This window comes from Colletes latitarsis, chromosome 2 (genome assembly GCF_051014445.1).
Source record: "Colletes latitarsis isolate SP2378_abdomen chromosome 2, iyColLati1, whole genome shotgun sequence".
Classification (NCBI taxonomy): domain Eukaryota; kingdom Metazoa; phylum Arthropoda; class Insecta; order Hymenoptera; family Colletidae; genus Colletes; species Colletes latitarsis.
Genome location: NC_135135.1, coordinates 12,469,756 through 12,494,797, shown reverse-complemented (window position 1 = coordinate 12,494,797; position 25,042 = coordinate 12,469,756). Strand labels below are relative to the sequence as shown.

The 25,042-nt window shown below is 32.0% G+C and overlaps 1 protein-coding gene across 2 annotated transcripts; it reads right to left on the bottom strand.

Moving 5' to 3' along the window:
- Positions 1-277: 277 nt before the first annotated feature.
- LOC143351611 (xanthine dehydrogenase/oxidase) lies at positions 278-24,679 on the bottom strand. Of its 2 annotated transcripts, XM_076783336.1 has the most exons (26): positions 24,444-24,679; positions 22,225-22,460; positions 11,103-11,152; positions 10,262-10,442; positions 9,360-9,491; positions 9,113-9,269; positions 6,906-7,116; positions 6,565-6,785; positions 6,402-6,504; positions 6,186-6,310; positions 5,990-6,112; positions 5,749-5,916; positions 5,162-5,443; positions 4,896-5,000; positions 4,430-4,643; positions 3,169-3,352; positions 2,769-3,065; positions 2,582-2,664; positions 2,315-2,508; positions 1,977-2,135; positions 1,773-1,901; positions 1,571-1,701; positions 1,037-1,292; positions 836-932; positions 653-763; positions 278-566 (listed from the first exon to the last, which is right to left on the bottom strand). In XM_076783336.1, exons 2-26 carry the CDS (start codon positions 22,248-22,250, stop codon positions 499-501), a joined length of 3,807 nt encoding a protein of 1,268 aa, XP_076639451.1. In that variant the 5' UTR covers positions 22,251-22,460; positions 24,444-24,679; the 3' UTR covers positions 278-498. The 2 variants fall into 2 exon arrangements, with proteins under 2 accessions (XP_076639451.1, XP_076639450.1); XM_076783335.1 differs by lacking the exons at positions 22,225-22,460; positions 24,444-24,679 and adding an exon at positions 14,122-14,278.
- Between the last annotated feature and the right edge of the window lie 363 nt (positions 24,680-25,042).

Sequence of the window (25,042 nt, the reverse complement as noted above, 5' to 3'; positions counted from 1 at the left end):
CAACGATAAAAATCTGTAACATCACGATGATGTTTAAAACCACGGAGGAATTTGCCATTTTCATAACAAAAATTTCGCGTGAAATTATTTTCGACGTCTCAATATTGTATAAAAATGCTTCGCTACGTTTGGTTTCCACCATTTTCGATAATCTGTATTGTCACACAGGAGCCAAGGAAATTCTGGTTACAATTTGCTTTGTAATCAAATTCCCCCGGGAATTGGAATAAATTGAAAGTAATTATTACGCGAAATATAATTAAATAATTTATACAAATTAATGATAAATGCTTAGCTTAATATTTTTATTCAATGTTTATATACCATTTTATACAGTATTACTATATAATAAAGTTCTGGAAAAATAAATGTTCCATTTCGCAATATAAATATCATTTCTAAGAAAGTATAAATTGGTAAATTGGAAATAAGGATAGGTATAGATTCGGACAGAATCCAAGCAACAGTTATATTTTATTTAAAAAATCAACTCTTATCTTAAAGCACCAGTTGATCCTTGTTAGTTATACTATGTAACAAAATCCTTTCTGTAGTAACAGGGCCATCTATAAAAATAATTCAATGTAATTTAAAAAGCACAAAATTTGTAAGTCTTCCGTTTAGCTCTATTTTCTAAAGTAAATATGCTCACCCAATCTATACCATGCATCACTGATTCCAGCATCTTTCCTGGCTGAAGTGATTGCGTGGCGAATTGCAATTGGTATCGAGTAACTCAGGCAGAGAGGTGGTTCACCGGTTGCTGTAACAGGTAATACGTAACACATAAGTATTATAATTACAAACAAGTACATTGGCTCATGTTTATCTTTACCTTTTGAACGAAGCACACTCATAGGATTAGGTGCATTTCGACGGAAATATATGCGAAAATCGGTCGGGATATCCTTAGCCCCTGGTGGTTTGTAATTCTGTAAATGAAGACATTTTCCGCGATGTATAAATTATTTTATAAAATGCGTATTAAATCAGAAAAATTAGTCGAAACAATAATGTAATATTAGAGAGAACAAACCCAGGTTCTATAATTCGTCAATTGCCCAGATTTTGGGTCATACATTAGATCTTCGCTAGTCCAAAATCCAAGTCCCATTACAAAAGCACCTTCTATTTGTCCCAGGTCTAACTCTGGATTCATACTAATTCCTGCATCCTCCATTAGATCTACTCTACGTATAATCTGTTGTCCCGTTAATACGTCGATTTCAACTTCTGTAATCGTGACTCCATATATATAATAAGGCTTTATCCCGTCGTCTTTCAGGCTAAACCTATAGAATGTACAATAAATATTTAAATAAAAATCGTTGAGACACTTGAAAAATTATAAAAAGAATATATAGAATTTAGTACTGATAAGAGCATTATACAAGCGAAAAAAATGTAGTTTCTAGAGACTGTTTGGAACATCTCCTTTTACTACTTAGCAAAGAAGTCCAATATCAGCATTTTATTAAAATGCTACTACCGAAATTAAACACTAGCAGCATAATATCTGGGACCTCGATTAGTGTACAATTATTTTGTATATAGTTTATAATAAGTTTACATGTGACGTGCGCATAGATCGATGTCCTTCTGATACGCTGCCATCACCAATTCTTGCCAAGATGGATTGTTTAGCTCTTGTTTGATAGGTTCCAGCCTTTTCAGAAGTTCTTGGCAAGCCTTCATTGTTGCCTACAGTCAAACACTTGCGATATAGACATATTAAAGAAGCCTATAGTTTTTGATACAATGCAATATCTTACATATGAGCAAGTCTCGCTAGTGACACTGCCACCAGTGACATAATTATTTGGAGATGTCAGATTATTGCTTGGTTTAACAGTAACCAACGATAAGTCAATTCCTAAGGTGTGTGCTGCTACTTGAGCTACCTGCCGCGAAAAAGATAATATTATCTATCTTGTATTATGCATTCGTATCAGTTTATCACTTCCTGTTTCTTATACCTTTGTATTGATACCCTGACCACATTCAATGCCACCGTGTGTGATAGAAACAGTACCATCGCGAGCATAGATTGAAACAAGTGAATGAAATTGCCCCCATACTAGGAATGGATACATCATGGGTACAAGAGATATTCCCTTTTTCTTCCATCGATTTTCCTACAACAGTCGCGAGAAGCTAAATTAAACGATGAATTTTTCATTTTCTATATACATATTCTCCAGATAACTAAAACAATATCAGTTTCAACCATTCGTTATGGTAGCGCCATTATAACTTTCGTTCAGTTTTACGAAAAAATAATATATAAAATAATTAAATTGTAAGAATATCTTACGCTGTTGAACGCTTCTACGGCTTTTTTTCTCGTATCATAGTCTGCATTCTTGCACAATTCCGTTATCATAGGTTGCAACATACTTTTGTGGATCGGGTCCATGTTCAGCAACCTAACTTCTAACGGATCTTTGCCGACAGTTTGTGCTATATGTTCCATTATGTTTTCTATCATGCCGATAGCTTCCGTAGAACCTGCATCGGACGGATAAAAACATAAATTTAATTTCCAACAAATGAAAGGCAGACAAATAAATATTTGATATACCTGGTGCGCGACAATAAGTATTGGACGGTAAATCGGTTTTGGTTTCAATACCCTGCATGGTCCAGGTGTCGAAGATGTAGCAGCTGGAAATTTCAATAGATGAGATCAATCGTTTCACCATTTTCTCAATTCACAATTATATTTAGTAGTGACGCTCTAATTAATTAAGACGCTCAGCAGTTCTCACCTTTTGAAATGGTCTGTCGCTACAGGCGAGTGAAACTCGTTAAAGTTACAGCCGCTATTAGTCCATTGCTTTGAATTTAGATATTGAATAAACCCGTTGTCGTCCACGCCAATTTCGTACTCCTGGCGCGTATCGTAGCGTTTACCTATTGCTTTCATGTTGCTCTCTATGGACATGACGAATCGTGCCGGACGATTTAATTTGAAGCAAGCCAACGCACATGCACAAGCCACCTGCGTGGCACGCGATATCTTTGCGCCATAACCGCCACCCAGCCGCCTCACCTGGATATTTACGCTAAAATAATCGTTGCAATTAATCAAACATCATTCATACAAGAGCTTCTACAACGCTATACCAACTGGGGTCAAAGTATGAAATTTAAAAACTAATATTTTACCTATTATTCTTTATACCGAGACATTCAGCTATTGATACTTGAGTAAGATCCATCGACTGTGTCGACGAATAGACGTCCATACCGTCTTCAATTGGGATGCAAACGCACGATTGGGTCTCCATGGTGAAATGATATTGACTGCCACATCGGAAAACGCCTTTTACCACATGTTTCGTGTCGTTTCCTGCAACGTATAGTATTAAATAGAGAATAACAATGAAAATGAAAATTTTCAGTGTTGCTAAGTCCCTTTCAAGTATTTTATCACATTCAGTCTCCTCTCTTATTGCAACACTGCGAGCCAAAACTTTCTTTTATAACATAGGCATTTGAAGCAATCGTGGTCCGATTTTCATCAATCTTTTCAATGAAAAACAATTAACTGCTCACTGTAGCAGATGAAGGAGCAGCCAGTATAAAAGCAAATAATAATCTACTGATGAGAAAGTGAATTATTAATTACAAAGTCCTTTTTCTATGGAACAGTTCAATTAAGAAAAAGTCAAATTTAATTATGAGTTTAGCAAAGGCCTAAAACTTCATTGCAGTACTATTTTAAAAGACAAGATCTTATCTTCTTTTTAAAACCAAAAATTGGTTGCTACTACCTGATAGTACCTTACTAATATCTGATACCTCTATATTATACAGGGTGTTCGGCCAACCCTGGGAAAAATTTTAATAGAGGATTCTACAGGCCAAAATAAGACTTCGTTAAAAAGTTATTAATGTTTAAAGTTCCGCCCGTACTGAATTTTTTTCTCGAAAATGCGCAAGATTTCGGGGGTATGTCTATTCATCAAAAATGATTGTAATTGACCCCTGCAATTAAAAATAATTTTTCCAGAATAATTTGAAACTTTTTGAAATTTCAGGGGATCGGAATGTCAGGGTCAGACATTGTAGTTTCGGTACAGAATTTTTTTTCCGAAAATGCGCAAGATTTCGGGGGTATGTGTATTCACCAAAAATGAATGTAATTGACCCCCACAACCGAAAATAATTTTTCCAGAACGATTTGAAATTTTTGATTTCAATTGTTAATAACTTTTTAACGAAGCCTCCATCAACAAATTGGTATTCTTGATTTTCGTCTTATTTTGGCCTCTAGAATCCCCCATTAAAATTTTTTCCAGGAGTGGTCGAACACCCTGTATAATTATTATTATATTATAGCAGAAAATAGAATATCTAGGAATATAAATCCTACTGTATTTGTTCGAAATAAATAAGATTTAAAAATAATTTTTCATCTCCGCACCTTTGGTCGGGGCTATAATGTTAGAAATTGGGAGAAATCTAGTTTCTTCGTTCGAGGCGATGGCATCCTCTATCGTCACCACCGGTTTATTCGTTGGAACGTCCACGTAAGAGACACTAACCTTCCCTGCTGCTTCATTTGCAATTGCACGTGTCGTAGCTACGATCATTCCAACAGGCTGTCCAGCATATTCGATTTTCTTATCCACAAACAACTAGAGATCAGAACGAACAAGTGTAGGCATTTCGGAAATTTTAACCCATTTGTGACCTACCATGATAATTTTATTCTTTCATGTTTGTGCAATTCGAAAAGCTATTTTAACGCTCACGTTTTTTTCTTTTTTACTATGTCAAACCTTGAATACGAAGGACTCACTGTATTCCTATTTTTCACACTATAATTTGAATAAGTGTTGGGGATATCTCTAAACATGGAAAAATTGTTAGTCTACTGTTTAATTTACCACTTCGTCATTGGGTAACATTAATTCCTGACTGGCCGCGCTGATGAACAAATTCTTCCCAGGGACATCCTTGGCAGATAAGAATGCCACAACCCCTTTCATTTTCTGCAAGAATGTATTAAACATTGTACCCCATAGACGCCTTGTTATTTAAACCAGTTAATTTATCAAGATACAAACTAATCAGCTCTCTTCTTTTTATTAAACAGAATTAGAATAGTTTTCTAAGAATAGTTTCAACTGATTTCATAGTGAAAATACAGTACCAATGCTTCGGATGGGTCGATGTTTTCCACTTGTCCGCTAGCCACCGTAGTAAGAACAAACGCACAGGAAACTTCGTTTGGCATATATGGGACGTCGTTCATGTAGTGCGCTTCTCCTGATGTTTGGTACAAAGCCTCCATTTTTGGCAGAGGTTGGTTCATTGGCCATAGATTCTTGTCTGTGTCGTAGTCCTGTTTGCCAGATGATAATCCCCTATGCAAAATGGTCCCGCCACTGCGTACTCTGGGATCCACGCTTTCTGGTTTGATACTTAAAACAAACTAAACAAGAATGCATCGAATATCGATGCACAATCAGACTAGTCTATCAACACAAGTCTAAATCATTTGCCACGACTAGATAGCGAATTCTAATGCAAGTACATATTTTTCACATTTTATGTTTTGCATATTTTATACAAACAACATAAACGTGAGACTGATGTCAGTCTCATTTACAACGAAGTTTAAATCACAGCTGATAAGGAATTTAATTCACAATACAGTAGAATCTCCATTATTTTATCTGCATAAAAATCCGCTGTCTAGTCTTCAACGTGAGTCGAAATCTTTCATCTAGGAAGCACCTTCAAGAAAAGTCCTTCGGCAAGGGTCTTCCTGAACTGTGGAGAATAATCAGGTAACACGTAATCAGGGTGTAATTCGCTGTCCAATGTCTGTATGGCTTGTTTGACCACGTCCTTGTTCAAAATATTTTTGTCGACCAGGTAAGCTTCGGTATTAGATGCGTGCAACTGGAAGAACCAATTCAGTTCTCAAATACAAAGCGCCTCTTTGCGCCTATTACTTGATGTTTCTTTTACTCACAAAGTTCTTGTTTATTCCGCCCATTATGATGTTTGGTTTCGTTAGGACCTTATTAGCTCCATCCAATTTAAATAGAAATCCAGCGTTAACGAGCGCATGAGCATTTTGAGCCCGTGGCATTATCTAGGATCAAATTCTATTGGTGAAATTGTTTCCAAATAATTTCACAAGGGTCTAGTAAGAAGGAAAGATGTACCTTATAAGATCTATAGACGTATTCGCTACTGATTGATGGTAGCACAATGCTGTATATAATTTTGTGTTTCATATCGAAATTCAGAAAGTCCATTAAACTCATACTGCTCTTGCCATTCGCGTCCACTGTTCGCAAAAAAGAAAAGGTACAGTTTGATACAAGCATATTGATAAATACTTCCTAATGCTTTCTTATTAATATAGGACGACTGTTTACCTATGTGCAGTTGTGCACCTGAAGTTTCAAGTATCAGAAAGAGATCCGAGGGAAATTCCGGATGCTGATGCTTTATCATCAAGTTTCCGGCCAGAGATCCAATCTGCGACCAATTTATTCCTAATTATTATGCACTTCGTTATCTGAAAGTCTTGGTACATACGTTTCTCACGGGCACGGAAGCGATTAGATCAATGTGGCTGGCCAACTGTAGCAAATATTCGAAATTTGGATCCTTGGAATGTTTTTTGAAAGTCTCCATTGCCACTGCAAGGCTAACATTTCCGCCAATAGTTAAGGAATCGTTACTTTTGTCTATGCGACGTAAATCAGGGATATCGTTTATATCTATGACCATATCGGGCTGTTGTATTCGGTAAACACCTGAAACGAAACGATAAAATATTTTATAAGTCTACGTTAATACAAGATGAGGTACATAAAACGCGTTAACTAAATAATTTGTTTATTTTCAAAGCATTTAATAAACGTAAGGATATTTACCTTGAGCAGTGTTGCCGCCATTTAAAATGTAACTTGCATTTGGTTTTTTCTCAAACAGTTCCATAAGATCACTCACTGACAAAACTTTGTGAAACTCTGCACCGTCTAATTTCATGTCGATCTTGCTCTCCTGGTTTTGAACGATCGTGGTACAACAATTGTTACTGCAGGGTTTCCCAGTCTTTTTGCATGTTTTGATCTTGTACAGTTCCTGAATAGCGAAAATACGATTGTATACAATTCCGACTACGTAACTGATAAGTGCACTTCTTGAAACAATTACAGGATTACATGCTCGTATAGTTTTATCTGTCGATTAAGTACTTGAGATTTTTAAAGCTCTCGACATTTCATAAGCTATTTAGCACAAATATTAATGTTCTTATTATCAGCGATAGACAGGCCGGCGCCGAAATAGATTGTGCGATTAGTATAGCATGATATTATTATTTGATAATTAGACTGTGGATTTTTATGCAGTTAAAATATCTTCGAATATTAAACAAATATGAAAGCAATGTGTAAGGAATATGCAGACAATTTGCAAATAGTATTGTGCAATGGGAGATTTTAGAGGCCAAAATAAAACGAAAATCAAGAATACCAATTTCTTGACTGAGGCTCCGTTAAAAAGATATTAAAAAATTAAATTAAAAAATTTTTAATCATTTAAAAAAAATTATTTTTGATTGTGGGGGTCAATTATAAGCATTTTCGGTGAATACATATACCCAGAAAATCCTACGCACTTTCGAGAAAAAAATTCTTTACCGAAACTACAATGTCTGACCCTGACATTCCGATTCCCCTGAAATTTCAAAAAATTTTAAATTATTCTGGAAAAATTATTTTTACTTGTAGGGGTATATTAAAATCATTTTTGGTCATTAGACATACCCTTGAAATCCTACTCACTTTCGAGAAAAAAATTCGAGAAGGTGCTGAAATTTTTAGACGGAATTAAAAAATTTCAAATCATACAAAAAAAATTATATTTAGTTGCAGGGGTCAATTACAAGCATTTTTGGTGAATACACATACCCCCGAAATTCTACCCACTTTCGAGAAAAAAATTCAGGAAGGTTAATAAATTTTTCGGCGAAAAAAAAAAATTTCAAATCGTTCTAAAAAAATTATTTTTAACTAGGGGGGTCAATTACAATCACTTTTTGTCATTACACATACCCACAAAATCCTACGCACTTTCGAGAAAAAAATTCATTACCGAAAACATAATTTCTGGCCAGAAATGTTTCCCCGAAATTTCATGCGAAACTTTAAAACATCATAACTCCTGAACGGATTGGGCGATTTTAATGTTTAAAAAGGCAAACGACGCGTATTTTAATGCAGAATATATAGAAATTCTAAAAATATTAAAAAAGTTGTTCGTTGACCCCATAAAATTAGAAAAACTCCATAAAACTGGTCAAATTTTCAAACTATCATAACTCCTACAATAGTGAATATATTTCAATGAAACTTTTTTCTGAAGTAGGGCTCATGGATATCTACAAAAAAGTATTAGACAATTTTTCTATAGGGCGTCAAACAAAATTACTAAAAATAAAAAACGAATTTTTAAGATAAATCGACGGGGGTAGGTGCCTAAATTTTTCGGCGAAAAAAAAAATTTTAAATCATTCTAAAAAAATTAGTTTTAGCTAGGAGGGTCAATTACAATCATTTTTGGTGAATACACATGCCCCCGAAATCCTACGCATTTTCGAGATAAAATATTCAGTACGGGCGGAACTTGAAACGTTAATAATTTTTTAACGAAGCCTCCATCAACAAATTAGTATTCTTGATTTTCGTCTTATTTTGGCCTCTAGAATCCCCCATTAAAATTTTTTCCAGAGGTGGCCGAACACCCAGTATACATATATTACATATGTATTGCACGTATTTTTCAAAATTCAGTGATTTTATAATTTTTTTATTGATTATAATTTTCGTCGCAATATACATATAACAATCGATTTTTCAAGGCTTTTTACTATAACATGGTATTACTGGTTTTCATTAAAGTAATAATATATTTTCAGTGTCCTTTTTTTGTTTCTTATTAGAAGTTAAATTACTATTTGTTAAGAATAGTGTAATACGCTATTAAAATAGAACCACCTATTTTGGCGCCACCCTGCACATTCAGAAACTAACTCAAATTGTTTCCAGCAGTGCATTTATAAACGGAATGCACTTACTTCGATATCGTGAATATCTTTGGCAAGTTTTTTGTCAGCGTCGGCAGCAAAGCCCTTAAAGGTGTCTAAAATTGGCCTATATCCTGTACAACGACAAATATTACCGCCGAAAGAATCTTCTACCTCTTTCATGGTAGGCTGTTTGCCCTGCAAAAGGCTAAATAGCGTTGTCTTATCGATTAGGTTTGCCCCTGGCTAGTTTGATTCAAAGTGCACCGAAGAGAAAATCTAAATAAATACAACTCACCTGTACATGTTCATTACCATACCAGGGGAACAATAACCGCACTGTGAACCATTCTTGCCCGCCAGTGATGCTTGCAACACATTGTAGCCATCTTTTTTATTACCTAATCCCTCGATGGTTTTAATGGACCAGCTATAACAATAAGATTCAAGAATCTGAACCTTTTGCTTACTCGACTTGGCACGCATGCGAGTAATTAACCCCCTAACCGGGTCCACATTGACCCAAATCTCAATTTTATTATTTCGCATTTCATTACAAGAATTCTGACCCAATTTTTGCGTTATCGTATTCGTGAATTCATTATTTATTAATGTCGTTAATTTTACAAGTTCACTTAGTATTAATATTAATATTATTATACAACAAAAATCATAATTACACGACTCTGAAAGAAATGGACCCAGACTCTACCGGATTAAGGGTCTCATTTTGTCGGCCTGATCCTCAAAACATGATCAGTTCTCTTTATTGGATTTTTTTACTAGGCTACATAACAATGTATTTTTTTGTTAATTAAAATAAAGAGAAACAATTATTTCCGCCCTTTAACACGTTGATTGCCAGACCAAACTCCTCAAATTGTCCTCGAAAACAAGCCTTTGTTTTTGGACAACTGAAAAGTATCACACCCGTTATTTGTTATTGAACTTATTTTTACAGACTCATTGAAATTCAAGAGTCCTATCTAGATTTATCTCCTTTAACATCTAATCTTAAGAATTGTTTTAGCTTCCCAGTGAAAAAACATGTCACCCGTATGTGGGTGTCGTGGCAATCGATGTGTTAAATAATTAGATTAAACAGAGATTATTTCTAAAAGCGTATCTATCGCTGCTCAAGTCTGAGAGTTTATTAGTTTGAAAATTATAATTTTTTGAGAGTGTAAAAATCGTACTTACCCATCACAGATTATAACTGGGACTAGGCAAGAGTTCACAGACATAGTTTCTCCCTTGACAGTCACCGACACGATACATGCTCCGCAACCACCCTCGTTGCACATAAATTTTGTCCCCGAAAGGTTCGCATAATCTCGAATGTAGACGTTGAGGGATGTTCCAGGAGGTATACTTTCCGTGACTGAAAAAAATTGCGCCATTTTAATTCCTATGGTCGTCGTTTTCCTCTAGTATCATTATCCTCAGGAAAGGATTAGTTCATTTCCCAGAAAAAAATCCGTTAATCCCTATTTCTACGTCACGAGTATAATTAACACGTTGACTGCCATGGCGGTCACTGGTGACCGGCGCACGTTGTAGAAAACCTATTTTAGAGATATATTATTTTTTTACGTGCTTTCATTTGACTTCACATGTTACAGAATATCAAATCTTTTATTCTAGACGACATTACGGCATTATAAAAAAATTATTATACGCTGTAATACAATATTATCTCTGTAACTATTTCAATGGCAGCTAGCAGCAACCAATTATTTTTCTAAAATAAAGTTGAGGCTTTAGTTTGTCTGCATTCATCTTGAAATAACAAATAAAAATGGTATTCGACAAGGTAGAACTGAAAATAATTGTGTACAAGTTTAATTTAAGACAATTCAAATACGTGTATAGCTTACTAAATTCCAATGTTTACCATTCAATTTAAAAAAAAAGACGAAGTTGTAAATAATGATACGTTATTTGCATTTCTTACGTACATAAACCTCCGCAGTCGATCTAATTAATTTCTTTCGCGATCTCTCGTGTTTTTAAAAATATTTATATTATATAGAAAATATACCAGTATAGGACGTTCCATTGATAGTGAGTTCCACCGTTTTCTTCGCATCTCTGCAACACAAAATTAACGAAATAATCGATGCAAATTTTTCGATGAGTTGGAAATGCAAAAAAATTAGTTATATTATTCTCATCATTCTATTTTATACTTTTATCATACAATGTAAAATCGTACGATTGATTCTATTCGTTTCTACTCAACAACTCTAAACCACTACAATTTAGATGGTGTTTATATTATTATAAGCTTATAAATTATATTATTCTCAATATTCTATTTTACACTTTTATCATACAATATAAAATTGTACGATTGATTTATTTTCGTTTCTACTTAAAAACTCTAAACCACTACAATTTAGATGGTGTTTATATTATTATAAGCTTATAAATTATATTATTCTCATTATTCTATTTTACACTTTTATCATACAATATAAAATCGTACGAATGATTTCTTTTCGTTTCTACTCAAAAACTCTAAACCACTACAATTTAGATAGTGCTTTTATTATTATAAGCTTATAAATTATACTATTCTCAATATTCTATTTTATACTTTTATCATACAATGTAAAATCGTACGATTGATTCTATTCGTTTCTACTCAACAACTCTAAACCACTACAATTTAGATGGTGTTTATATTATTATAAGCTTATAAATTATATTATTCTCAATATTCTATTTTACACTTTTATCATACAATATAAAATTGTACGATTGATTTATTTTCGTTTCTACTCAAAACTCTAAACCACTACAATTTAGATGGTGTTTTTATTATTATAAGCTTATAAATTATATTATTCTCATTATTCTATTTTACACTTTTATCATACAATATAAAATCGTACGATTAATTTCTTTTCGTTTCTACTTAAAAACTCTAAACCACTACAATTTAGATGGTGTTTATATTATTATAAGCTTATAAATTATATTATTCTCAATATTCTATTTTATACTTTTATCATACAATGTAAAATCGTACGATTGATTCTATTCGTTTCTACTCAACAACTCTAAACCACTACAATTTAGATGGTGTTTATATTATTATAAGCTTATAAATTATATTATTCTCAATATTCTATTTTACACTTTTATCATACAATATAAAATTGTACGATTGATTTATTTTCGTTTCTACTTAAAAACTCTAAACCACTACAATTTAGATGGTGTTTATATTATTATAAGCTTATAAATTATATTATTCTCATTATTCTATTTTACACTTTTATCATACAATATAAAATCGTACGAATGATTTCTTTTCGTTTCTACTCAAAAACTCTAAACCACTACAATTTAGATAGTGCTTTTATTATTATAAGCTTATAAATTATACTATTCTCAATATTCTATTTTATACTTTTATCATACAATGTAAAATCGTACGATTGATTCTATTCGTTTCTACTCAACAACTCTAAACCACTACAATTTAGATGGTGTTTATATTATTATAAGCTTATAAATTATATTATTCTCAATATTCTATTTTACACTTTTATCATACAATATAAAATCGTACGATTGATTTATTTTCGTTTCTACTCAAAACTCTAAACCACTACAATTTAGATGGTGTTTTTATTATTATAAGCTTATAAATTATATTATTCTCATTATTCTATTTTACACTTTTATCATACAATATAAAATCGTACGATTAATTTCTTTTCGTTTCTACTTAAAAACTCTAAACCACTACAATTTAGATGGTGTTTATATTATTATAAGCTTATAAATTATATTATTCTCAATATTCTATTTTATACTTCTATCAAACAATATAAAATCGTACGATTGATGCTATTCATTTCTACTCAAAAATTCTAAACCACTAAAGCAATTTAGATGGTGCTTATATTAGTATAAGCTTATAAATTATATTATTCTCAATATTCTATTTTATACTTTTATCATACAATGTAAAATCGTACGATTGATTCTATTCGTTTCTACTCAACAACTCTAAACCACTACAATTTAGATTGTGCTATAGATATTGCGAAACGACGCGATAACGAAAATTACTATCGACCTTAACAAATCTCAACGAGCTTGATAATGGAGCAATTATATAATTGGTAAGCGGTGCAGAATTCATCTTTGGTATTCGACCTTGACAGCCACGTATGGTTAAAACCTAAAGCACCCAGCGAACTATCAGTTTCATATGATAAGCTATTAATAATTTACTCGATGAAAATTCATAGAATCAAATGTATCTGATACGATGCTATCTTATACTTATCGTTTAATAGACACTCTAGGTTTCGCTGATTCATTCTATTACGAAGTTTAACAATTCTTACGACAGTTCAGGTTCTCCGTACTTTGTTTACAAACTAAATATGAATACAGAACAGCAGAATTGCTAAGAAGAAAATATAATATGACCCATAGATCTTAACAGAAACGAATCGAAGGAAGAACACATTAGACTACTTCAAGGAAAATTAACACGTACCACGAAATATAGACCACCATGATGCAATGTCGTCGTTAACAAACAAACAGTGGAGGCAACATAAAAAAAAAATAAAAAAAAAAAGCATATTATTACAAATGAAACAAGTATATTATACACAATTAAAACGAAATAAAATCAATCGGAGCAATTGAAAAGAAAACTCTGTATTCCATGAAGTGAACAATATTGCAAACAGTATTACATTTGCTATATTTAACAGTCATAGACGAGAATAAAACACAATAAAACATCACAACAATTTAAAAAAAAGTATTCGTATTCTGCTCCGATAAAATACTCAGTTTAGAAATCGTTACACCTGTCTAAATATAACAGAATGAAATCATTGTGACTGCGAATATAAAACATTTATCAACAGTTACGAACGAGAGCACACTTTACTTTTTAAGCTTCCCACGACACTTAGAACACGACAAACCATCATTTGGGACAGTTTGAAACGAAGATCCGTATTCTGCTTCGATGTAATGTTTTAGAAATCGTTTCTGTATAAATGAACAATCACTGTACTAACTTGACGAAGATGTCAGTGCTCAGCACGCAATCTGAACCTATCCTGAACATTTTTCTTTTTATCGATGTGTCAGAATTCAAACGCTCGCACTGCTTATATTACGACAAAGAGCACGGGTATCAAGGAGTCATCTTGATGAAACGGACTCCACCGTACTTATGATGTCTAACGAGTACACATTACGTGCGGGACGAAGCACTTTTCTGATCACCAACGTGTGTGAACGAAAATCACGTGGGCTAACGAGTGGCAACACACCAAAGATGAGCAAGGTTTCATTCGAACGTTTGATAACGAATAAAACCGACGCGTAGCAATTTATTCGCGACGTTTATTCGATTAGATTACATTGCTCGATAAACTACAGGCGCAGTTTATGACGAATTGGAAAAAAAGCACAGTAACGATAAGTGTAACAGAACGTCGATTATCCGTTCTAATAACTGATTTTTCCGATAATCCTGCTATAAGAAAACCAAAATTGCAACAATGCTTATAGCGTGATATAGAAACTTCAGGTTGTTCGGCCAACCCTGGGAAAAATTTTAGTGGGGGATACTAGAGGCCAAAATAAGACGAAAATCAAGAATACCAATTTGTTGATGGAGGCTTCGTTAAACAGTTATTGACGTTTAAAGTTCCGCTCGTACTGAATTTTTTTCTCGAAAATGCGCAAGATTTCGGGGGTATGTCTATTCACCAAAAATGATTGTAATTGACCTCCGCAACCGAAAGTAATTTTTCCAAAACGATTTGAAATTCTTTTCCCCCGTCGAAAAATTTCACACTTTCTCGAATTTTTTTCTAAAAAGTGGGTAGGATTTCGACGGTATGTCTATTCACCAAAAATGATTGTAATTGACCCCCGTAACCGAAAATAATTTTTTTAGAACGATTTGAAATCTTTTTGTTTCGTCAAAAAATTTAGGCAGCTACCCCCCGTCGATTTTTCTTAAAAATTAGTTTTTTATTTTTAGTAATTTTGTTTGACGCCCTACAGAAAAGTTGTCTAATACTTTTCTGTAGGTACCCATGACCACTACTTCAAAAAAAAGTTTCATTGAAATATATTCACAATTGTAGGAGTTATGGCTGTTTGAAAATTGGACCATTTTTATGGGGTTTTTCTCATTTTGCGAGGTCAAAGACCAACTTTTCGAATATTTTTGCGATTTGTACATATTCTCCGTCAAAATACGCGTAGTTTGCTTTTTTAAACATTAAAATCGTCCAATCCGTTCAGAGGTTATGACGTTTTAAAAATTCGCATGAAAATTCGGGCAGACATTTCTGGCCAGAAATTAGATTTTCGGTAAGGAATTTTTTTCTCGAAATTGAGTAGGATTTCGGGGGTATGTGTAATGACAAAAAATGATTGTAATTGACCCCTTCAACCGAAAATAATTTTTCCAGAACGATTTGAAATTTTTTTCAAAAAATTTAGGCACCTAATTAGATTTTCGGTAAGAAATTTTTTTCTCGAAAGTGCGTAGGATTTCGGGGGTATGTGTAATGACCAAAAATGATTGTAATTGACCCCCACAAACGATAATAATTTTTTTTGAGTGATTTGAATAATTTTTTTTTCGCCGAAAAATTTCAGCACCTACCCGATTTTTTTTCTCAAAAGTGGGTAGGATTTCGACGGTATGTCTATTCACCAAAAATGGTTGTAATTGACCCCCGCAACCGAAAATAATTTTTGCAATACGATTTGTAATTTTTGAATTTAATTGTTAATAACTTTTTAACGAAGCCTCCATCAACAAATTGGTATTCTTGATTTTCGTCTTATTTGGCCTCTAGAATCCTCTATTAAAATTTTTCCCAGGGGTGCCGAACACCCTGTATATTTTGCAACAGTCTGAATTATGTTTAAGAAATTATGATATGATTCTGTTTGAAGGGAAATTGTAGAAAGTCGAAAATCGAAGTTTCAAAGCAAACGTAATCTGAAATTCTGAGATGATTAATTACGTAAACGTACGTAAAGAAAATATTCCATTCAATCGGTGAGTCATCAAAGTCAGAAACCATTATTGTATATTACGACGATTGAGAGAATTGTTATTCTACCAGTCCAAAAATACTTCTAACGTAAGTCTAGTTATTTACAAAGTGTTATCGTGTACTGCGAAGTATTGTCTATAGAACTTTTTGTCGAATTAAGTATCAAATTAATTCACCAATTCAAATATTGGTCGAATAAAATTCGATTATTATTTGGATATTTGGCTCCGAATTTGACTAGGAATATAATATTAAAATTCTTCAAAGCCCACTGTTCAAAGGATGAACAAACTGGTATGCAAAATATGCTAATAAACTTTCTGCAATATTAAAATAACAACATAGTAATAGCGACATACCAATATTTGGATTGCAATATTCACGTATATAAAATATTCAGATTTTATTCGTACCTTTCGAATGTTTATTGAATATCCAAATACTCCCAGACTCAATGCAGCTTTCGAAAGAAGGTTCTAGAATCCAGGATGAACGTAACAACGTTCGTAAAACGCCAATTGAATATCGGAAACAGTATTTTTCTCGACCATCGACATAAAATTATAAACGATTTGACGATTTTGACGATATGACGATTGAAGCTAAAGCCAATTACTGTCCGAAGATCCGGTGTCCAAGCAAATGCAACTTCGTTTTAACAATACCGCGGTTATCAGTAATCGTTGCGCGGCTCTGTAATATCTCACATTACAGTTTAATCGAAGGGGTGTAACTGGTGAGCCTCGATAACGACAGAATGAATTTGTTCTTTCTAGGCAATTTATTCTAACAATGGGAGTGTCGATTCTACCTTCGTGTTCGTCATAAACATTTCTTGCAAACCGACGTTAACTGTCACTGAAAACCAGCATTCTTATTTTACGTGATTTGCAATAATCACATCCTGCAACGAAGTACTCTTTTACATAATATGTAATCTTTCGACGATCTATTCGTGATAGATGTTAGATGTAACTAACTTGTATACAGGGTGTTCGGCCACCACTGGGAAAAATTTTAATGGGGGATTCTGGAGGCCAAAATAAGACGAAAATCAAGAATACCAATTTTTTGACTGTGGCTTCGTTAAAAAGTTATTAACAATTAAATTCAAAAATTTCAAATCGTTCTGGAAAAATTATTTTCGGTTACGGGGGTCAATTACAATCATTTTTGGTCATTACACATACCCCCAAAATTCCACCCATTTTCGAGAAAAAAATTCAAGAAGGTGAACAAATTTTTCGACAAAAAAAAATTTTAAATCGTTCTAAAAAAATTATTTTTAACTAGAGGGGTCAATTACAATCACTTTTTGTCATTACACATACCCACAAAATCCTACGCACTTTCGAGAAAAAAATTCATTACCGAAAACATAATTTCTGGCCAAAAATGCTTCCCGTAAATTTCATGCGAATCTTTAAAACACCATAACTTCTGAACGGATTGGACGATTTTAATGTTTAAAAAGCCAAACGCCGCGTATTTTAGTGTAGAATATATAGCAATTATAAAAATATTCGAAAGATAGTTCCTTGGCCCCGTAATGTTAGAAAAACCCCATAAAAATGGTCAAATTTTCAAACTATCATAACTCCTACAATAGTGAATATATTTCAATGAAACTTTTTTCTGAAGTAGGGCTCATGGGTATCTACAAAAAAGTATTAGACAATTTTCCTGTAGGGCGTCAAACAAAATTACTAAAAATAAAAAACGAATTTTTAAGAAAAATCGACAGGAGGTAGGTGCCTAAATTTTTCGCCGAAACACTCTCTATATGTTTCTTTCGTAAATTAGAATCTATCAACGAATTTGTTTGAGAATAAAATTTATTTAACTCTGTAAACCACATTCTTGTAAAAAAGAAAAACAAGAAAACCGTATAAAACAAAGGAGTCTTGTAAAAAAGAGCATGTGTTAAAAACCATGCCAAAAAATATTGGAATGCAATTTCTTCGATTATTAACTGTCTTACTTGTTTGTTAATCGTAATGTTACGTTCAGACTCGGTGAAATAACAAACGTAAACATTACTGCACATTTTCTACAGAACTGCAACATGAGTGATACTATTACGAAACATCTTTTAATTATGAAGTAAAATGGCCTTAGTGAAGAACTTGAGAAAAAAAGAGGTAGTAATAGACATAGTTGATGGGCACGACCCCGAGAGATTATAAAACGGTGAAAACTATAGCGACGTGGATAAACGATTGTCGAGCAAGGAAAATATTTTATAGATCACGTGCAAAGACAAAGACCTCGTTTGTTGTTAGTATTTCTTCAAATATGGCGGTCGATTGAGAAGCAGAATTTCGTGGAACGCTTAATTGGTTCTAACGCTTTGTTATTAATACTATAAATTCCCTTTCTGTCGTCATTTTAATCGCTATTCTCTTTTCATTCGTTAAATCTCTAATTTCAATTTTAAAAGTGACTCGTAAGTGACGAATAGAGAATAGATAAATTAAAATAGTGGTCTTTCGACAGTAGTAATTTAGAAGAAAATATTTTAGGAGAAATGACAGATATGGGAAGAGAGCTTAAAAAGGTAAATAAAAATTAAGTACAAGAATGAGCGATCCGTGAAAGATACGACGTGTTTGACGTATCTGGCGTACGTCGATTATTATCAAAGTCAATATTTTCTTATCGCTTATTTATTACATCCAGAGCGGTCTTTTTTGTTCCAGCGAGTGATTTACGTCCAATGGTGTAATTATTTCTTTTCGTTATCTTTCAGGGCCATTCATTTCACAAAACCTTCTGCTTCGTATTCTGCAAAACGCTTTCTAATTACACATATAATTCAATTTACATATCTCTATATGATACGACAGTAATTTCACAAGAAAATGTTCCTTATTAATTTCTCTTGATCGTTGTCAGTCTGCGTGACATTGTTTGCATGTACATAAATATTTATAAATCTTCTATAGACGGAGAATGAAAACTGATTGGAAACATTTACGGAGTTTAGGATAATAATGACGAACTCGACAGTAAACTAGAGAAAAGTCTAGTTTAAAAATTTTCCATAATTTCTGAAAACTCTTAATTTTTAGATCCTATGAAATGTTCCCTTTATTTGTATTTTAAACACTTCAAACGATTTTTTTATTGGTTGATAAACGTCGACCAACCATCGAAACTGTAATATTTGTATTTCTATTTATAATTTCTAGGTTTAGAATTCTCGAATTCTCAGAATTTCAAATCTTTTTCATTATTTTTAGTTAGTCCTCCTTGTTGAGTTCTTTTAAATCTGTTATTGTTGTCAACTTATTTACATTCTACTGATTTCAACTTGAAGAACAACATACTCGTAAAAGAAGACAATTTATTAGATTATACACGATAATCGAAACATTGCAAACTTATGAACGTAGAAAATATTTCTAGTCTCGAATAAATTATAACTCAGTAATAAAAACAAGTTTAAAAAACTGATATTACTAGTGTTACTAGTTTTTGTAATTTTTTCAATTAGAATGCAATTACTATCTGCATCTATGTAAGTTACCTATGAAGAAGCTTGTATACGTTTTCTTCTTTTGTCCCGAAACAAAATTAACGTTTTTAATGTTTGTAACTTTTATGAAAATTTTAACCAATTATTATGCAGCAAGACTGCATATCATTAATATGAGATATAAATATTTATGGTTTATAATATTTGCAATCTTTTACGTCAATTATTTTACATACTTTTATGTTTCCAAAGAAAAAATTAAAAAACATTAAATTACCATTCAATCACTGTATAATCATAGTGCCCTTATCGCTTCGAAACTAGCCTAAAAGAATATTTACCGTCGGTTTTGAAAAATTAAAGATGAATAAAGAAGTGTACACGATCTTATCGCAAGTTAAATTTGAATAAACTGAAATTATCCAAGGATACAACTCAGCAGAATTTTTGTTCTTTCGAAACTCAGAATTCTTATTTTTTCATGATATATCATTTCGCATAAATAAAAATCTACATTCACAATTCGTGAAATACTTTATCATACTTATCACATTAATAAGATACGTATTACAATAATATTCTTTCCTTTAGTATTTTGTTTTTCTTTTTGCTGTTATAGACATTGTTTTCATTTTTCTAATTTACTGAAAATTTTGTAAAAAATTAATATTTATTATTACTCTGCACCAATGATATTTTATGTATTATAGTGTTATAAGATACATTTATTACAGATTGTAAGTAATATACAGGGTGTTCGGCGACTCCTGGGAAAAATTTTAATGGGGGATTCTAGAGGCCAAAATAAGACGAAAATCAAGAATACCAATTTGTTGATGGAGGTTTCGTTAAAAAGTTATTAACAATTAAATTCAAAAATTTCAAATCGTTCTGGAAAAATTATTTTCGGGTGTGAAGGTTAATTACAATCATTTTTGGTGAATAGACGTACTCCCAAAATCCTACGCATTTTCGAGCAAAAAATTCGAGTAGCTGCTGAAATTTTTAGGCAAAAAAAAAACATTTCAAATAATTCTAAAAAAATTATTTTCGGTTGCGTGGGTCAATTACAACCATTTTTGGTGAATAGACATACCCCCGAAATCTTGCGCATTTTCGAGAAAAAAATTCAGTACGGGCGGAACTTCAAACGTTAATTACTTTTTAACGAAACCTCCATTAACAAATTTGTATTCTTGATTTTCGTCTTATTTTGGCCACTAAAATCCCCCATTAAAAGTTTCCCCAGGGGTAGTCCAACACCCTGTATAAAATACATTTGGTATATAAAATTTACAAACTCTGGAGTTGCTCGAACTTGATACGTAATAGAAAGTCACATTCCTATGGAATTAGGGTTAAATTGGATCGTTCGCTTACTTAACAATGTTCTTACATAAAGCATAATCACGTTGAAATCATTGTTTCCGTATCAATGGAGCTCTGCGACTTTCTCTTTTGCTTGTTGCATTATTGTACATGAAGCTTGTTGAAGAATCATATACCTTACACCTTTCCACGATCCCTCCGTTATAGTAGAACGTGCATACCGATCTACTTCGATCGACAGTGAAATATAGCTAAGAGATCGATCGACGACTACTCAAATTAGCAATTAGTATCTTTATTTACTTTTCAGCCAAATAAATGATAGAAAAATGAAAATCTGAATCCATTACTATAAAAACAAACACCGTAGAACAATTAAAATTCGTGCATTTTTAGAATAGCACTTTCGTACGAAAATTAGTAATCGATAAATAGACTCTTTGTTCGGTCACGAACAAATCGAAAAAATAAAATAAAAAGTTTAAATTCAATTTGAATGTTTCGACTCAAATTCGAGATATCTCAGTCTATCAAAACAAGATAATATACATTATATCAAACCATGAAATGTATTTTTTTATCTTTATTCTTAGAACAGATAGATTTAACTTTGAATTTAGATTTAGTTGTTCATATTTTACATTTTATATTTTTATATCAAGTATATTTTCTTCTTTCGCATCGCCCGAGATTACTCGAATTTTAGTTGAAACGTACAAATTGAATTTAAAACTGAGTGAAGAGTCTACTTTGCAAACTGCGAATAATTCGTTATATATCAGATAATTATAGGAAAACATGTTGTTAAAAGTTAACTCGAACTTAAGTTCAAGTGGAATTTAAATGTTAAATTTAATTTCTTTGACAGATAGATTTAACTGTGAATTTAGATTAATTTTTCATACTTTACATTTTATATTTTTATATCAAGTATATTTTCTTCTTTCGCGTCGCCCGAGATTACTCGAATTTTAGTTGAAACGTACAAATTGAATTTAAAACTGAGTGAAGAGTCTACTTTGCAAACTGCGAATAATTCGTTATATATCAGATAATTATAGGAAAACATGTTGTTAAAAGTTGACTCGAACTTAAGTTCAAGTGGAATTTAAATGTTAAATTTAATTTCCTTGGAATCGGACTAAGGGAAGAATTTATTTTGTAAAATCTGAATAAAATACTAGATACTCTCAGCAGGAGAGTTTTAGTATTACCGATGTACTCGTGAATTTCTCTGACGAAATTTCGAGTTACGTAGCAGTCGATCCAGAAGAATGAACACTTACCCATCACCGTTCCTAAGACAATCCATGCTGGCTGGTATATTCGAGGCAAATTATTCTTGGATACGAGTTTGAAAAGAAGCGCAAGAGAATGTGGTGACTGAAAGTTCACTAGAAACGACTCTAAACGACACACACGTCGCGTAGACAGCAACTACTTTAATCGAAGTTACGTGTGGTACTCATTTCAAGTGCCTGCAGCAGTTTTAGTTGCGCTCCTGCGTCGCATCTCCCACCACCTGCAAGAACGATAGTTGCAGAAATGGAATATTTCTTCCGGTCCTGGTTCAAACGTACATCTTATCACTATTCGTTACAAAGCAAGTCGGAAACATTTATCCAGAACTGTTCCATGTCTAAAATTATCCACGTTTTATTAATATCTTCGCAAATAATAGCACATCGATTCGACTCACTTGACACTGAACACAACTGGCATGATTCTTAAGTGATGAAAAAGATCAATCAATATTGTTAACTCAATTTAGGACTTTGTCACGCTTATTTTATTTATAATATTTCAAATGAAATTTGTTTCTTAGAATCCATTTTTATTGTCGATATTATTCAATTGGTAAATAATTGCTGAAATCACAAAGTTTCTTATCTTTCATGAAAAACTCACTTTTAAAAATACTAATTTGTAAAATATTGAAATTGCGTGGCTGGCATTATTCAACATTTTTAAAACTCGATCAATTTTTAAAGCTCAATCAATATTGTTAACTCAATTTAGAACTTTGTCACGTTTATTTTATTTATAATATTTCAAATGAAATTTGTTTCTTAGAGTCCATTTTTATTGTCGATATTATTCATTTAGTAAATAACTGCTAAAATCACGAAGTTTCTTATCATTCATGATAAACTCACATTTAAAAATATTAATTTGTAAAATATTGAAATTGCGTGACTGGCAATATTCAAAATTTTTAAAACTCGATCAATTTTTAAAGCTCAATCAATATTGTTAATTCAATTTGGGATTTTGTCACGTTTATTTATAATATTTCTAATGAAATTTGTTTCTTAGAGTCCATTTTTATTGTCGATATTATTCATTTGATAAATAATTGCTGAAATCACAAAGTTTTTTATCTTTCATGAAAAACTCACTTTTTTGAATCGCATCACTTTTAAAAATATTAATTTGTAAAATATTGTAATTGCGTGTCTGACAATATTCGAAATTTTTAAAATTCAATAAATACTGTTAACTCAATTTGGGACTTTGTCACGTTTATTTTATTTATAATATTTCTAATGAAATTTGTTTCTTAGAGTCCATTTTTATTGTCGATATTATTCATTTGGTAAATAACTGCTAAAATCACAAAGTTTCTTATCTTTCATGAAAAACTCACATTTAAAAATATTAATTTGTAAAATTTTGAAATTGCGTGTTTGACAATATTCAAATTTTTAAAACATTGCAACAACATTTCTACGACCGCCATTTGCAATATTTCCCCCATAGAATATCTTTAGGTATACATAATTTTGTCCAATTTGAGTCATTATTTATTATTAATCAACGTTCATAATTACTGGAAATACTTTTTCAAAATTATATATATTTTGTCAATTTCTATTCGAAGTATACTTTAATTTAGATTATATCTGAAGTTGATATCGTGAAAAAGTACAACAAAAAATGCAAATAAATTAATCTACTAATACCAATAGTACTATAAATTAACAATAAGTGCGATAATTATTTGGAAGTTACGTCATAATGAGAGAAAATGGCAGTTATTCAATTGTTACCGAACAAATGAATGACGCGTTGATTTTTATTCTTGTCATCCAAAACAGTGTTTCTATGATTTTTCTTTTCAATTAACTTGAATTGGCAAGTATTCCTATCTGGCTATTAATTTGTAGAAACAGAAGTTTCAATTTAAATGATGTTTTTTACTGTTTCTTTACTAAAAAAATCTGTTTGTACTATTAATAGTTCCTAAGAAAACAAATTATAACACTTTATGCATATCACTCTATATACTTAGAAATAATAATTGTTTTGTAATATTGCTAGAATGTTTTTAGAATAGTTTAACGCAATATTGCATAGACATACTGCTTTAATATTACTAGAATATTTTAAAAATATGTAAAACACAATATTGTAGAAATATTTCAAATGCAACTATAACAATACAATAATGTTCCGTGCCTTATGGAAGTTAGCAAATACAATTATATTATAGTTCATCTCTCACTTCTGAACTCTTTTAAAAACCAATTTAGAAAAGGGGATAAATTCCAAAATATAAGCTCCGAAGTATCACTCACTTTGGTATAGTACTTAACACATTACCATCCAGTTGTCGCTCGACTGACTTATTTTATTTTTTATTTCTTATTTTATATCGAGAAATTATCCGCAAATAGTTAATCGTCGCTATCATCAATATATAATGTTATTTTTATTTATTCTTTTAATTAAAACTTTACAGTTTAATGTATTCAAATTAAATTATACACTATTTAAACAGAATTATACATGGCTATTTATATAACACTCTAAACACGAATGGTCATGACTATTTCGTTCGGATGAACGCGATAAACTGAAAACGATGAGGTTGAAAAATCATAGATAAACAAGTTTAGCGATGAGATAGGAGAAGGGTCAGAAATCTAGAAAAAAAAATTGAGATAAGTCAGATTTTCATATGTCGTGCAAATGAATATAAGATTCCAGCGCTATGTGTAACAGCTTATGATGCCTCCGATCGTTGGAAAACAATCTGGAAAAGGCTTACACGGTTTGTCCCAAAAGTATTCAAACTTATTTTTGTATAAACGGTACTAGCAA